This window comes from Rattus norvegicus, chromosome 11 (genome assembly GCF_036323735.1).
Source record: "Rattus norvegicus strain BN/NHsdMcwi chromosome 11, GRCr8, whole genome shotgun sequence".
Taxonomy (NCBI): Eukaryota; Metazoa; Chordata; class Mammalia; order Rodentia; family Muridae; genus Rattus; species Rattus norvegicus.
Window position 1 is genome coordinate 65,765,046 of NC_086029.1, and position 17,021 is coordinate 65,782,066.

At 40.6% G+C, this 17,021-nt stretch overlaps 1 protein-coding gene across 1 annotated transcript in view; it reads right to left on the bottom strand.

The window, feature by feature from the left end:
• Morc1 (MORC family CW-type zinc finger 1) overlaps positions 1-17,021 on the bottom strand; it is a 205,472-nt gene that overhangs the window by 123,260 nt on the left and 65,191 nt on the right. The window contains exon 9 of the mRNA NM_001172090.1: positions 14,633-14,758. Within this exon, the coding sequence (NP_001165561.1) occupies positions 14,633-14,758 (126 nt within the window). The remainder of the gene's footprint in view (positions 1-14,632; positions 14,759-17,021) is intronic.

Genomic DNA, 17,021 nt, shown 5'->3' on the forward strand with positions numbered 1-17,021 from the left:
CAAGGAAAAAGAATTATGTGTGTCTATGTATCTATGAACTCAAGGAAAACAAATCAGGGGTAAGATGGAGGGTACATGTTTCCAAGAGCTGTGGACTGGGAGGCTCCAGAAGCTCTCAAAAGGATATAGACCATTACGCCTATTGCTTTCCCACAAGAACAAGTGGTTATTAAGGCCCTAAAGATGACACATGATTTAGTCCCACGACAAGGAGAAAGCAAGCTAGAACTGTGCTTGAAGTTTCCTCTCGGCTGGCTAGCCTTCCCTAGCCTGGAAGATGCTAAGCAGGCTTCTGGGAAGAATTAACATCAATAGGCACACAGCTGTGGACTCCAGCCAGGGAAGATGGGCCCAGTTGTGCAACAGTGGCAAGTCTGTTCTGGGGTTAACTAACTGCTTTCTTACTGGACTTGATGGCTGTTCTATGGGACAGGATGCACATCTGGAACCACAAACCTGTCCAAAAGCATAGAGCTCTGGGGGCAGTCAAAGCCCCTAGTGAGGAAGATGCTGCTCTTATTTTGCTAACTGGACAGGATGTGCCTGTCAAACTGCCTTCTCCAACAGCCATGTTTATGCTCACAGAATCGTTCTACTCTCTGCTTTGGCCAACCTTTTCTGCAGTGGTCAGCAGAGACTATAGAAACTTGTATCCTGTCAAAGAACAGAGAATAAATAACTTTGAATGACAAGCTCTAAGTGGCCCAGACTACCTCCAAGAGTTGGAGAACATTACAGAAAAAAAAAAAGAATCAGAAAGAGTGTAAGAGCAGGAGGAGGAAGAAAGTGTGCACACCAACTTCTGGGCAAGACACAGAAGCTGTACTATTGAATGCACAGAAGCTGTGGTTCAATGCTTAGATCTGTGCAAGATCAGACCCATCAGCATCCTGTCAAGGGGACTCACCCCTTTTTGAGAATGTATACACAATATACAGCTGACAGAGGAGCAAGCTGGTTAGCTGTTTATTAGCTTGCTCAGCCTGCTTTTTGATAATAACCAGCCATCCTCCATGGCCCCTGCTTCAGGTTCCTGCACTGATTTCCTTTCACTGAGAACTGGAAATATAAAATAAAATAAACCATTTCTTCCCCAAGTTGCTTATGGTCATGGTATTTACCACAGCAATAGCAAAGCAGGACAAGAAAAACTTCTCCATAATTTGGTATAAACAAGTAGTTCCCACCCAGGGTCCTGTAAATAAACCTATTGAAATTCACACACACACACACACACACACACACACACACTCACACATGCATGCACAGTGGTAGAAGGAAGAGGGGGTTCTTGGAAAGATGGAAAGGATTAGTGGAGGAGAACATGGATGAAATACACGTTCATGTACAAAGATGTTATAATAAAACCCATATCATTACAAATAATATATGCTAATAAAAACAAAACTTGAAGAGGAAAAGATTTGTGGAATATGTCACTCTGATGTAGTTAAAGTAACAGGCAGGTATAGAGGATCCATGGAACCTGACTCTTAAATTTTGTCTTAAATCATCATGGAAAGGAACATTCTACAATATTAGGCTGGGGAAAACCCAAATCACAACAACCCTCACTCTGTGCTTTTACCTCACAGTCCTAACGAATCAGGAGCCCATCAGTCACTCAAATCTCATTGAGAAAGGCACAGGACAGTTAATTCTATGTGTCAACATAACTGGGTTATGACCAGAGAGCTGGTAAAATGTTACTTCCAAGTGTGTCTGTCAATGTGTTCCTGGAGGAGATGAGCATTTGCAGATATAGATGAGCAAAGACAATCCTTTCTCATCAGTGTGTCCCCTCAAGGGTAGTAGAAGCATAAAACAAAGGCAGGCCAATTCAAGCTCTGCTTGAGCTGAGGCACTCAACTCTTGTCTTGAAACATCAGAACTTCAGATTGTGGGCCTGCATGTGCTGTGTGTTTCCTACTCTTTCCCTGCACAGGTCCTTGAGCCGCTGGACTCAGAATAAAAGTTGGGCTGTCTACTGCCCTGGTTATCAGGCCTTTGGTTTCAAGCTGAACTATATTACTCGTGTTGCTGGGCTGCCAGTTTCCACACTGCAGCTGGTAGGAGGTCCTGAATTCCACAATCATGTGATGAATCCCCATATCAAAGTCCTTGACTCTGTCACAAGTCCTGTTTCTCTAGAGAATCCTGACTAATAAAATCACTATTAATTAAACATACCCAAAGCACAGAGATCATTTGCTGGAGGTCAAGCTTTCCTATGATGCATGAAAAGCAGTGTATAAATCTGCACTAAAGAAGTGCACAACAGGGCCGGCAAACTACAGCCCATGGGCCAAACTGAGCCACTGACTTCTGAGACAGCCTCACACCTGACTCACCATTTTTTGATGCCTTTTAAACTAAAGGAAATATGCAAATGTACTAACACGCTTTCTACATAGACATAAAGAAGCAGCCTGGCAACCCATTTGCAATAGCCTTTAAATTGTGGATTGATCTAAAAATGCCTTTATATTTTCTGACAGTTAAAAAGTTTTGTAAAGATTTGGTTTTGTCTTTATTTTTATTTACGTGTACGTGTCTATGTAGATGTCACACTTCTGGAGTGAGTGAGTAGGCCAAGGAGGGTATAAGATCCCCTGAACTTAGAGTTAGCAGGCAGTCGTGAGCCTCCAAACATGGGTGGTAGGAGCTGAACTCAGATTCTTCGGAATAAGAGCAAGAGTTCTTACCCACTAAGCCATCTCTCCAGCCAAATGTGGTAACTTTAAAGAATGGAAACAATAATACAAATATTTCATGGGTTTCTATATGAACAGGTCACACATCAGTTAAATGGTTGGTAGCTAGGGTCCATTTAGTTTACTGATGACACTTCTCCATTATCTTAACAGATGCAGAATATATTATACAAGTCAAAAGAGCTTCATGAACAAATGAAGACAAACTGGAATTCTCAGAGTCTTTCTGCCTGGGTTCAGGCTAATATGTACCCTCTAAAGTAATATAAGGTTGAGCCAATCATATTGGCAGAAATTCTGTTTCATTTCTGTTTCATTCATGGGTGACAACTGTGTTACCAATCTCATAGGGTTGTTACAGGAAGTAAAATTTTTAACACACTAAAGAACTTAAAACAACTCTTCCTGGTTGCTGCCGCCACAGAGAGCCCATGGGCAGCACCCCGCGAGAAAACTTGAGCCTCGGGACCACAGGTAAGACCAACTTGTCTGCTGCAAGAAAGCTGCCTGGTGAGATCCGGACACACAGAGGCAGAGTTCATCTACGACCGGGCACGTCCTGTGTTTGCCTGAGGTCCCACACCCGCGGATCCCAGCCGGCAGCAGCTCTCTGCTCCCAGACCCCTTGGGAAAGAGGCCTCACCGCCTGGTCAGGTGGGCACTCCTGAGGCTGCAGAGCAGAAGACACCACCAACACTGCCCACCCCTGCCCACATCCCTGGCCCAAGAGGAAACTGTATGAGGCCTCTGGGCTCCCGTGGGGGAGGGCCCAGGAGCGGCAGGACCCCTGCCTGAGACACCGCCGGAACCTGAAGCAAACAGACCGGAAAAACAGTTCTCTGCATCCAAATCCCGTGGGAGGGAGAGCTAAACCTTCAGAGAGGCAAACAAGCCTGGGAAACCAGAAAAGACTGCTCTCTGCACACACATCTCGGACGCCAGAGGAAAAAGCCAAAGACCATCTGGAACCCTGGTGCACTGAAGCTCCCGGAAGGGGCGGCACAGGTCTTCCTGGTTGCTGCCGCTGCAGAGAGCCCGTGGGCAGCACCCCACGAGCGAACTTGAGCATCGGGACCACAGGTAAGACCAAATTTTCTGCTGCAAGAAAGCTGCCTGGTTAACTCAAGACACAGGCCCACAGGAACAGCTGAAGACCTGTAGAGAGGAAAAACTACACGCCCGAAAGCAGAACACTCTGTCCCCATAACTGACTGAAAGAGAGGAAAACAGGTCTACAGCACTCCTGACACACAGGCTTAGAGGACAGTCTAGCCACTATCAGAAATAGCAGAACAAAGTAACACTAGAGATAATCTGATGGCGAGAGGCAAGCACAGGAACCCAAGCAACAGAAACCAAGACTACATGGCACCATCGGAGCCCAATTCTCCCATCAAAACAAACATGGAATATCCAAACACACCAGAAAAGCAAGATCTAGTTTCAAAATCATTTTTGATCATGATGCTGGACGACTTCAAGAAAGACGTGAAGAACTCCCTTAGAGAACAAGTAGAAGCATACAGAGAGGAATCGCAAAAATGCCTGAAAGAATTCCAGGAAAACATAAATAAAAAGTAGAAGCCCATAGAGAGGAGACACAAAAATCCCTGAAAGAATTCCAGGAAAACATAAATAAACAAGTAGAAGCCCATAGAGAGGAGACACAAAAATCCCTGAAAGAATTCCAGGAAAACACAATCAAACAGTTGAAGGAATTAAAAATGGAAATAGAAGCAATCAAGAAAAAACACATGGAAACAACCCTGGATATAGAAAACCAAAAGAAGAGACAAGGAGCTGTAGATACAAGCTTCACCAACAGAATACAAGAGATGGAAGAGAGAATCTCAGGAGCAGAAGATTCCATAGAAATCATTGACTCAACTGTCAAAGATAATGTAAAGCAGAAAAAGCTACTGGTCCAAAACATACAGGAAATCCAGGACTCAATGAGAAGATCAAACCTAAGGATAATAGGTATAGAAGAGAGTGAAGACTCCCAGCTCAAAGGACCAGTAAATATCTTCAACAAAATCATAGAAGAAAACTTCCCTAACCTAAAAAAAGAGATACCCATAGGCATACAAGAAGCCTACAGAACTCCAAATAGATTGGACCAGAAAAGAAACAAATCCCGTCACATAATAGTCAAAACACCAAACGCACAAAATAAAGAAAGAATATTAAAAGCATTACGGAAAAAAGGTCAAGTAACATATAAAGGCAGACCTATCAGAATCACACCAGACTTCTCGCCAGAAACTATGAAGGCCAGAAGATCCTGGACTGATGTCATACAGACCCTAAGAGAACACAAATGCCAGCCCAGGTTACTGTATCCTGCAAAACTCTCAATTAACATTGATGGAGAAACCAAGATATTCCATGACAAAACCAAATTTACACAATATCTTTCTACAAATCCAGCACTACAAAGGATAATAAATGGTAAAGCCCAACATAAGGAGGCAAGCTATACCCTAGAAGAAGCAAGAAACTAATCGTCTTGGCAACAAAACAAAGAGAATGAAAGCACACAAACATAACCTCACATCCAAATATGAATATAACAGGAAGCAATAATCACTATTCCTTAATATCTCTCAACATCAATGGCCTCAACTCCCCAATAAAAAGACATAGATTAACAAACTGGATACGCAACGAGGACCCTGCATTCTGATGCCTACAGGAAACACACCTCAGAGACAAAGACAGACATTACCTCAGAGTGAAAGGCTGGAAAACAACTTTCCAAGCAAATGGTCAGAAGAAGCGGGCTGGAGTAGCCATTCTAATATCAAATAAAATCAATTTCCAACTAAAAGTCATCAAAAAAGATAAGGAAGGACACTTCATATTCATCAAAGGAAAAATCCACCAAGATGAACTCTCAATCCTAAATATCTATGCCCCAAATACAAGGGCACCTACATATGTAAAAGAAACCTTACTAAAGCTCAAAACACACATTGCACCTCACACAATAATAGTGGGAGATTTCAACACCCCACTCTCATCAACGGACAGATGATGGAAACAGAAATTAAACAGAGATGTAGACAGACTAAGAGAAGTCATGACTCAAATGGACTTAACGGATATTTATAGAACATTCTATCCTAAAGCAAAAGGATATACCTTCTTCTCAGCTCCTCATGGTACTTTCTCCAAAATTGACCATATAATTGGTCAAAAAACGGGCCTCAACAGGTACAGAAAGATAGAAATAATCCCATGTGTGCTATCGGACCACCACGGCCTAAAACTGGTCTTCAATAACAATCAAGGAAGAATGCCCACATATACTTGGAAATTGAACAATGCTCTACTCAATGATAACCTGGTCAAGGAAGAAATAAAGAAAGAAATTAAAAACTTTTTAGAATTTAATGAAAATAAAGGTACAACATACCCAAACTTATGGGACACAATGAAAGCTGTGCTAAGAGGAAAACTCATAGCGCTGAGTGCCTGCAGAAAGAAACAGGAAAGAGCATATGTCAGCAGATTGACAGCACACCTAAAAGCTCTAGAACAAAAAGAAGCAAATACACCCACGAGGAGTAGAAGGCAGGAAATAAGCAAACTCAGTGCTGAAATCAACCAAGTAGGAACAAAAAGGACCGTAGAAAGAATCAACAGAACCAAAAGTTGGTTCTTTGAGAAAATCAACAAGATAGATAAACCCTTAGCCAGACTAACAAGAGGACACAGAGAGTGCGTCCAAATTAACAAAATCAGAAATGAAAAGGGAGACATAACTACAGATTCAGAGGAAATTCAAAAAATCATCAGATCTTACTATAAAAACCTATATTCAACAAAACTTGAAAATCTTCAGGAAATGGACAATTTCCTAGACAGATACCAGGTACCGAAGTTAAATCAGGAACAGATAAACCAGTTAAACAACCCCATAACTCCTAAGGAAATAGAAGCAGTCATTAAACGTCTCCCAACCAAAAAGAGCCCAGGTCCAGACGGGTTTAGTGCAGAATTCTATCAAACCTTCATAGAAGACCTCATACCAATATTATCCAAACTATTCCACAAAATTGAAACAGATGGATCACTCCCGAATTCCTTCTATGAAGCCACAATTACTCTTATACCTAAACCACACAAAGACACAACAAAGAAAGAGAACTTCAGACCAATTTCCCTTATGAATATCGACGCAAAAATACTCAATAAAATTCTGGCAAACAGAATCCAAGAGCACATCAAAACAATCATCCACCATGATCAAGTAGGCTTCATCCCAGGCATGCAGGGATGGTTTAATATACGGAAAACCATCAACGTGATCCATTATATAAACAAACTGAAAGAACAAAACCACATGATCATTTCATTAGACGCTGAGAAAGCATTTGACAAAATTCAACACCCCTTCATGATAAAAGTCTTGGAAAGAATAGGAATTCAAGGCCCATACCTGAACATATTAAAAGCCATATACAGCAAACCAGTTGCTAACATTAAACTAAATGGAGAGAAACTCGAAGCAATCCCACTAAAATCAGGGACTAGACAAGGCTGCCCACTCTCTCCCTACTTATTCAATATAGTTCTTGAAGTTCTAGCCAGAGCAATCAGACAACAAAAGGAGGTCAAGGGGATACAGATTGGAAAATAAGAAGTCAAAATATCACTATTTGCAGATGATATGATAGTTTATTTAAGTGATCCCAAAAGTTCCACCAGAGAACTACTAAAGCTGATAGACAACTTCAGCAAAGTGGCTGGGTATAAAATTAACTCAAATAAATCAGTTGCCTTCCTCTATACAAAAGAGAAACAAGCCAGAAAGAAATTAGGGAAATGACACCCTTCATAATAGACCCAAATAATATAAAGTACCTCGGTGTGACTTTAACCAAGCAAGTAAAAGATCTGTACAATAAGAACTTCAAGACACTGAGGAAAGAAATTGAAGAAGACCTCAGAAGATGGAAAGATCTCCCATGCTCATGGATTGGCAGGATTAATATAGTAAAAATGGCCATTTTACCAAAAGCAATCTACAGATTCAATGCAATCCCCATCAAAATACCAATCCAATTCTTCAAAGAGTTAGACAGAACAATTTGCAAATTCATCTGGAATAACAAAAAACCCAGGATAGCTAAAGCTATCCTCAACAATAAGAGGACTTCAGGGGGAATCACTATCCCTGAACTCAAGCAGTATTACAGAGCAATAGTGATAAAAACTGCATGGTATTGGTACAGAGACAGACAGATAGACCAATGGAATAGAATTGAAGACCCAGAAATGAACCCACACACCTATGGTCACTTGATTTTTGACAAAGGAGCCAAAACCATCCAATGGAAAAAAGATAGCATTTTCAGCAAATGGTGCTGGTTCAACTGGAGGTCAACATGTAGAAGAATGCAGATCGATCCATGCTTATCACCCTGTACAAAGCTTAAGTCCAAGTGGATCAAGGACCTCCACATCAAACCAGACACACTCAAACTAATAGAAGAAAAACTAGGGAAGCATCTGGAACACATGGGCACTGGAAAAAATTTCCTAAACAAAACACCAATGGCTTACGCTCTAAGATCAAGAATCGACAAATGGGATCTCATAAAACTGCAAAGCTTCTGTAAGGCAAAGGACACTGTGGTTAAGACAAAACGGCAACCAACAGATTGGGAAAAGATCTTTACCAATCCTACAATAGATAGAGGCCTTATATCCAAAATATACAAAGAACTCAAGAAGTTAGACCGCAGGGAAACAAATAACCCTATTAAAAAATGGGGTTCAGAGCTAAACAAAGAATTCACAGCTGAAGAATGTCAAATGGCTGAGAAACACGTAAAGAAATGTTCAACATCTTTAGTCATAAGGGAAATGCAAATCAAAACAACCCTGAGATTTCACCTCACACCAGTGAGAATGGCTATGATCAAAAACTCAGGAGACAACAGATGCTGGCGAGGTTGCGGAGAAAGAGGAACACTCCTCCATTGTTGGTGGGATTGCAAACTGGTACAACCATTCTGGAAATCAGTCTGGAGGATCCTCAGAAAATTGGACATTGAACTGCCTGAGGATCCAGCTATACCTCTCTTGGGCATATACCCAAAAGATGCCCCAACATATAAAAAAGACACGTGCTCCACTATGTTCATTGCAGCCTTATTTATAATAGCCAGAAGCTGGAAAGAACCCAGATGCCCTTCAACAGAGGAATGGATACAGAAAATGTGGTACATCTACACAATGGAATATTACTCAGCTATCAAAAACAACGACTTTATGAAATTCGTAGGCAAATGGTTGGAACTGGAAAACATCATCCTGAGTGAGCTAACCCAATCACAGAAAGACATACATGGTATGCACTCATTGATAAGTGGCTATTAGCCCAAATGCTTGAATTACCCTAGATGCCTAGATCAAATGAAACTCAAGACGGATGATCAAAATGTGAATGCTTCACTCCTTCTTTAAAAGGGGAACAAGAATACCCTTGGCAGGGAAGAGAGAGGCAAAGATTAAAACAGAGACTGAAGGAACACCCATTCAGAGCCTGCCCCACATGTGGCCCATACATATACTGCCACCCAATTACACAAGATGGATGAAGCAAAGAAGTGCAGACCGACAGGAGCCAGATGTAGTTCGCTCCTGATAGACACAGCCAGAATACAGCAAATACGGAGGCGAATGCCAGCAGCAAACCACTGAACTGAGAATAGGACCCCCATTGAAGGAATCAGAGAAAGAACTGGAAGATCTTGAAGGGGCTCGAGACCCCATATATACAACAATGCTAAGCAACCAGAGCTTCCAGGGACTAAGCCACTACCTAAAGACTATACATGGACTGACCCTGGACTCTGACCTCATAGGTAGCAATGAATATCCTAGTAAGAGCACCAGTGGAAGGGGAAGCCCTGGGTCCTGCTAAGACTGAACCCCCAGTGAACTAGACTAGTGGGGGGAGGGCGGCAATGGGGGGAGGGTCGGGAGGGGAACACCCATAAGGAAGGGGAGGGGGGAGGGGGATGTTTGCCCGGATACCGGGAAAGGGAATAACACTCGAAATGTATATAAGAAATACTCAAGTTAATAAAAAAAAAAAGAAAAGAAAATGAATGGAATAATTAATAAAAAAAAAAAAGAACTTAAAACAATGTCCGTTCTTAATGTGTTCTTATTGTCTAATCCCTCTAGTTTTAGAGAAGAAATATATTATGGATTGAGAATGAATTACTTTTCTTGTCATAATGTGAAAAACTTACAAAATTTGATGGGTGGCTAACATGGAAAAACAATTATTTGTAAAGTAATTAAATGTTTGGACTCTTTGCTAGCTTTGGTCACTTTGACACAAGGTAGTCATCTGAGAGGGAGGAACCTTAGTGACAAAATACCTCCAGAAGATTGGGCTGAAGACTGGCTTTATAGGCATTTTCTTAATTATGTGGAAGGGCCCAGCCCTCAGTGTGTGATGCCACCCCTGGGCTGGTAACTTGGGTTCTATGAGAAAGTAGGCTGAGTAAGCCATGGGGAACAAGCCAGTAAGCAGCATTTCTCCAGGCTTCTGCATCAGTTCCTGCCTCCAGATTCCTGTCCTGTTTAAGTTCTTGCCCTGACTTCCCTCAGTGATGTATGGCTATCTGGATGTATAAATGAAACAATCCCAATCTTCTCAAATTTGCTTTTGGCCGTAGTGTGTAGTCTGATATCTATATGCAGGTGAGGGCTGGCACAAATTAGGTCAAGGCCATGATTGGACAGAAAAAAAATATAAGGTGGGGACAAAGCTTTTGTAAGGTGGGAGAGAAGAGAAAGGAGCAGAGAGGCAACATGGAGGCAGATGTAAACGACCTATCATCATGCATCTCTACACAGATTCAAGTTGTTATGAATATTTCTTAAGGGATGGATTTCTATAGGAAATTTTACCTTACCTAGATGGGCAGTTTATATCCTTATCAATTGGTTGTGAGTTTATTGTGTGAATGTATTGTGGATTGAGAATTTAAAATATAAATCTGATTGTTGGGTTTTAGTTTGTTGAGTCTTGATTTTACATGGTAGCTGGAACCAGAGAGTTTGTGGCTAGTAAAGAGACGCCAGGAGAGATACTAACCAGAGACAAATTATGGTTAGTTCCATATGGCCCCACGGGTGCCAGAACTAACTCTAGAGACCAGAGTGGCAAAGCACCAGGCTGGAACAACTCGAAAATTGCATGGGTCTGAGAATACTTGCAGGCAGCGTGGAACCACTAAAATAAAAGTACCCCATAGTGCCATGTGACCTTTTGGGTGCCGGTGCTAGTTCGGGATAAAAGGTTAAGGTATTTTTAATATTTACTGCAACAATAGTGTTTAATCATATCAATAGGAATCCTAACTAAGACCAACTCACTGGAAGGGCTCAGTGGGAGAATGCTCACTTAGAATATCTAAGGACATAGGATCTCTCTAGAGCACAAAAATCAACCAACCAACCACACAAACAAACAAACAAACAAACAAACAAAACAGAAGCCAAATCCACAATAGCAAAGCCAAATGGCATCCTGGATTCTCTCACTGTAATGGTTTGGTGGGCATTTCATTCTCAGGCCTAGTTTTGTAGTTGCTGTTACTAAGTTCAAAGTCCAATTTGAAAGAAGATTGACTTCTTTTTAGAAGAAACACTTCTAAAATCCAAGGTGACATTATAATAGGTTTTCCCCTTGATTCTCTTTTACACTGACTATTGCTCATTCAAATCATAACCTTGGTGTAGTAGAAATTAGTCTCTACTATACTCAGAGAAGAGCAAACATAAGCCTTGAAGGCATACAATTATTGGTGACCATATACTGAAATTATCATTTGCTTTTTAAAAAAATCAGGTTCTAATCATATATTTTATCTGGTTTGAATCATTCATCTTAGGTCTAATCATATTTTTGGATCAAAATGAAACTAAGAGGAAATTGTTTAAACAATGAAGTCATTTTTCAAAGGATGGGAAATAAGCTATTGAAGCATTTTTGTAGGGAGTGAAGGTGGCACTAGAGGTGCCAATTCTGCATTAGTGCTTAATCTAAAATAATAAACTGACAACTGAATGATAGAACCTGACCCCAGACTATCAGCATCCCAGTCTACGGCTGCAACTTCAGAATTTTGTGATAATTTAAACATACTTTGTGTGATCATTTCTAAAAGTTGAATGTAGTGAATCTGTCCAACCTTGTAACTGAAAAAAATTGTTCAAATCTCCATTCCAGAAATGGAAGCTGCCACCTCCCTGATACCTTTATGTGCCTCCCCCCCGTAAATATAACTTTTATTCACCTGATGTAAATGTCAGCTCAGAGATTTACTGCTAAATAAGCTCACACTTTCTAGTTCCTTTAGAGCTCTGGCTGGCTGATTTGCTTCAGGTTTTTTGGCCCAAATCCTCCACAAGCTGACTGATTCAATCTGACTTTTCTGGCTTCTCACTGAATTGCTCTGCTTGACCTCAAACTAACTCTTACAATTTGTTCTCATCATCTGGCTCCTTCTCACTCTCTGGCTTCAACTGCCTCAGCTACATGAACTAAATGGAACTGAACTCAACTTCATTACACTGCCTCCTGTACTGACTGGTTGACATGAACTCAACTCCCAACTCACTGACAAACTGAATTCTCTCCCTGGGGTGCTCTTTAATAGCTTTTCTTCTGAGAGTTGAGCGGATCATTTCTCTGACTTGTGCTGTTGAATTTTTCTCTGATTGGTCACTTTATCTGTCCCTCAATTATTCGGGTTTAAAGGTGTGTACTAAGGGCACGTCTGCATTCTAATCAGATCACACAGACCTAGGTCTTTAGATGTGATCAGAGCAGCCATGTTGCTGGATTAAAATTCCTCTACATGCTCCTAACACACGCGCACACAGAGACTCCCTGCTAATAAAATCTTGAAGGAAAAGATCCTCCATGAATCCACAGGAGAAGAGAAAAGGGACTCCCTCTAGCTCTTAGTTTCTCTGTCCCTGCCTGCATCAGGTCTCCCCTCTTAGTGGCTAGGGAATTTCTAACATTTACCTATCTCTGGCCACACCTAAAATGCAAGATGATTGCCAAAGCAGCTGTAAGGGCTCCCTCAACTTGGTTCTCTAAATATCATTGTATAAAGCAGCAATGGGGAAAGGTCAGTTATGTGTCTCTTCACTGTGAAAGCAGCTAGAGTGTCGTGCAGGCCTCGCTCTATCTTCTGCTCAGCCATCCAAGGTCTGCCTCCCAGAATTCTATCAACCACATGGCAGCCTTTCATGTTTCTCCCAGAGTGTTCTTCGCTTAATGGGATAAGCCTCGGGTCTCTCAATGGTCTTTTGGCAAACGGTGATTTCCTATGAAATTGATATTATCTCAGTAGCATGTGTCCATCCAAAAGGATCTGATTCTGGATTTCTCCCTGTAGACATGGTCGACTGGTGCTGTGACTATCTAGTTGCATAACCACATTTAGTAGCCACATTACAGTATGTGGTAGAATCAACATTCTGGCTCAATTACGGCACCTATGTACCTTTTCATGTAAATCACTTATCAGGCCTATGCTTCTGTAATGGACTTTTAAAAATCTAAAGGCTGGGATTGAAGAAATAAATGGTTCGGTGAGTACTGAGGACATGGGTTCAGTTCCCAGCACCCATATTGCAGCTCACAAGTGTCTATAACTCCAGTTACAGGGGACCCAAGACTCTCTCACAGATATACATGCAGGCAAAACACCAATGTATATAAGGTAAAAATAAATACATTATTTTAAAAAGTATAAAGGTTTATCTGTCACTTGTCCATATAATATTTGTTTAATGATTTCAACTCTTTTCACACCTTGGTTTTTAGTACTACTTAGGAGATATATTCCAGGGTCAAATATGAATTGAAAAAAAGTTCACATTTGGCTTTTTAATCCAAGTTACTACTGAAAATACTGAAAAGAGCATAATGTAGGAAAAAGCTAGCGGCACCAACACACACACACATATGGACATTGACACAATGCCTGCTCCTGACAGCATAGAGCTAAGAATGTCACTTCAGAAGGTGAATGCAAGCATACTAGCATGGAAACAGCAATCTTCGACAATAGGAGTTTTAGGTTGTAAAACTCAGCTTCCTAAAATTTCTTCAGAGAATAGAAAGGAATCCATTTTCCAATATTTTGGACATTTTTCTTAACCAAACTCACTAAAAAAGAAATAAGTTGAAAAGACTAGCTGACTGATCCACAAGATCAGTATTACCTCCTACAAGATTGGGACCAATGAAAAGGAAAAACTGTTTGATATTTACGAAATCAATGAAATCATATTACTACCAAGACATAAAATGAGAAAATAAAAATAATGTTTAAAAGGAAATAAAAATATATATAGTAAATTATAAGTGTATCAGGTGTCTTACACATCTGCTCATTCTATACGCATACCATGCCCAACCGTAAGCCATGCTTCGCTTAATGATAGGGATACTATATTATAATCTGAGAAGTCAGTCATAAGCCACAGTGTACTTACAACACTAAGACACTTGTGTCACCATTAAGTGGTAAAAATCCTATGGAATCACTTTCTTATACTCTCATCCTGAAGAACATTACTGCATATAACAAGATCATATGGAGCTTAATAGTTCTAACATACTATATAAACTACAAACACCTCCAGTCATGTTCTCTGCATGAAAACAATCACAACCAAAGCATGAAAGCGAACTGCCAATTCCTACTAAGGGTCTTATTCAAATGTCATGTTCCCTGAAGTGTTCAGTCTTTCCCGAGAGCAAAATGAAACTCTTAACCTCAGTCAATGCCTTCTTCTTGACAATCTGAGGAGTTATATCAGTTTTACATGTAAAAAGTACCATGGAAATAAAGGAAACATGTTACCTGGGTTTGTAGAGGGAATAACATAGGTGCTTTGTCTGAACTCTTTTGGCCTGAATAAATATTCTCATCCGGGGTTCAAAATACAGAACAGCTGTGTAGGCTCTGAATGACCGTCTCTCTGGAAATCTGAAATAGAGAATGTGAAAGGTTACAGCATAGAAGGTACCATTCTATTTAAGAAGAAAGGTATTTTTCTGTTGCTGAGGCAACACTATGATCAAGGCAACTAACATAAGGAATAGGTTGAGTAGGATAAGAGTTCATCAAGGCAGGGCAGCATGGCATGTTATCTGGAGCAAACCACAAACAAAAAGCAGAGAGCACGCTAAGTAGGAATGGCCTGGGCTTTTCAAACGTCAAAGACCACACCTCTAGTGACACTCCTCCTCCAATAAGGACACACCTCCTTCTCCTTTCGAAACAGCTGTACAAACTGGGCACTACATATGCAGACATTCTCTTTCGGGTTTCTGTATACTCTTAGAAACCTTTTTCCAGAGCTAACGATGCTGCAAACACAAGCAAATCTTACCACATTTATGGCAGTAAGTCTCTGAACAGAAGGCAAACATAGATAACATTTGCTTTGGTCAGAACTAAAATTTACTGGCAGTTAACCAATTCTAAGAAGATACATCAGTCACAGGAAATATACTTTACATTAACAGACCCAGTAATTGCTGCAGAGAAACAAAAATCAAGCAAATAAACAATGCAATCTTCCTGTCCAAACATAACTAAGAGAGATAGATTGTGGGCTCATGTGAACCGAAGGAATTTCTACCAATCAGTTGTGAGCAGGGAAATAAAATTGGGAAAATTCTTACTTGCTTTCAGAACTTTGAAGGGGCATATAAAATTTAACTCCATATGTATATCAAGTATTAGAATAAGTACTTATGGTCAGCTGAGAGGACACGCTAACATAACAGGTGAAAGAGGACAGAGATGAAAGAAAAAACTACAGACTAGAAGACAGAATTAAGGAGTCAAAACAATGTCAGCAGTCTGAGGAAAACTACTGTGGTAAGCTGCATGGTGCTGGGAGGTTGCTGGAACACTGTGCCTCTTAGTAGACCTGGAATATTAAAATCCACTTTGTGTGCTGTAAATATTCTCCAAATAGACAAGAAATGCTGGACTGAGCCAGGCTTAAGAGGCAGCGTTCTGTGCTTCTAAGCTAAAGGAAAGGCTCTGAGAGTAAAGAAAAAGCAGGGAGCCATTCTCTCTGGTGCAGGAGGAGACACACCTGATGAGAAGGAGCTCTGAGGTCTATCTGAGGGCTCTGCTCAGCAGGCACTCAGTCCAAGGGCAGAACTCTAAGGGACTCTGGAAACTGAAGGTGAAGCCCTAAGTAATCCAAGGGTTTGCTGGTAAGATATAATTTCCTTTGGATACCGTCTGAAGCTCGATCAAAGATAAGGCATTCCTTCCTTTTCTCTGATTTCATTTCTCTGTTCACAACTGGCTAGTAGAAATTCCTTTTGTTCCCATGAGCCTCCAATCTATCTCTTAGTTATGTTTGAACAGGAAGATTACGTTATTTGCTTCATATTTTTGTTTCTCTGCAGCAATTACTGGGTCCGTTAATGCAAAGCATATTTCCTGTGACTGATGTGTCTTCTTAGAATTGGTTAGCTGCCCATAAATTTGAGTTCTGACCAAAGCAAATGTTCCAATTTTCTGACATAAATTATGTCCAAGTACCTAGTATGTGGCTATTATGCCATAAATATCAATGCACTTTTTAATTTATTTTTAAGTTGGCATATGAAGTAATGGGTTTCTTCATTACAGCACATTCATGCATATATGTCATTAATAATGCACTTGTAATGCAACAAGGGATGCTATCTGAATTACAGTATTGTACTATGATACTGCGGTTTTCCTTTAGTATCCCATGGGTTAGACATTTAAGTAGTATCTGTTCACTTTGTCAAGAAAAGAAAAACAATAATTCTTGTTTATTAACATCCCAAGGAATCCTGCCACTGTTGAAATCCTTTCCGATCCTGTGATTTGAAATTGGCCTGAAGCTGCTAACTCCTTATTTGTACACTTATCAAAATGGACACATTGTTGATATTTCAAGGTTAAAGTCGAGAGTTATTCAGAGAGATTGGAGATTTCAATCAGGTGTAGAGTGCTTGCCAAGCATGCACAAAGCCCTTGGTTCAATTCCCAGTACAGCAAAACAACAGCATAATTTATAAAAGAGTTTATGAATTGTAGAAGTATGGTGAGAATTCAAAGTGATTAACAAGTTCTGCTACACACAGGTACCTCCCCCCTCCCTCTTCCCCTCCCTTCCCTTTCTCTCTCTCTCTCTCTCTCTCTCTCTCTCTCTCTCTCTCTCTCTCTCTCACACACACACACACACACACAC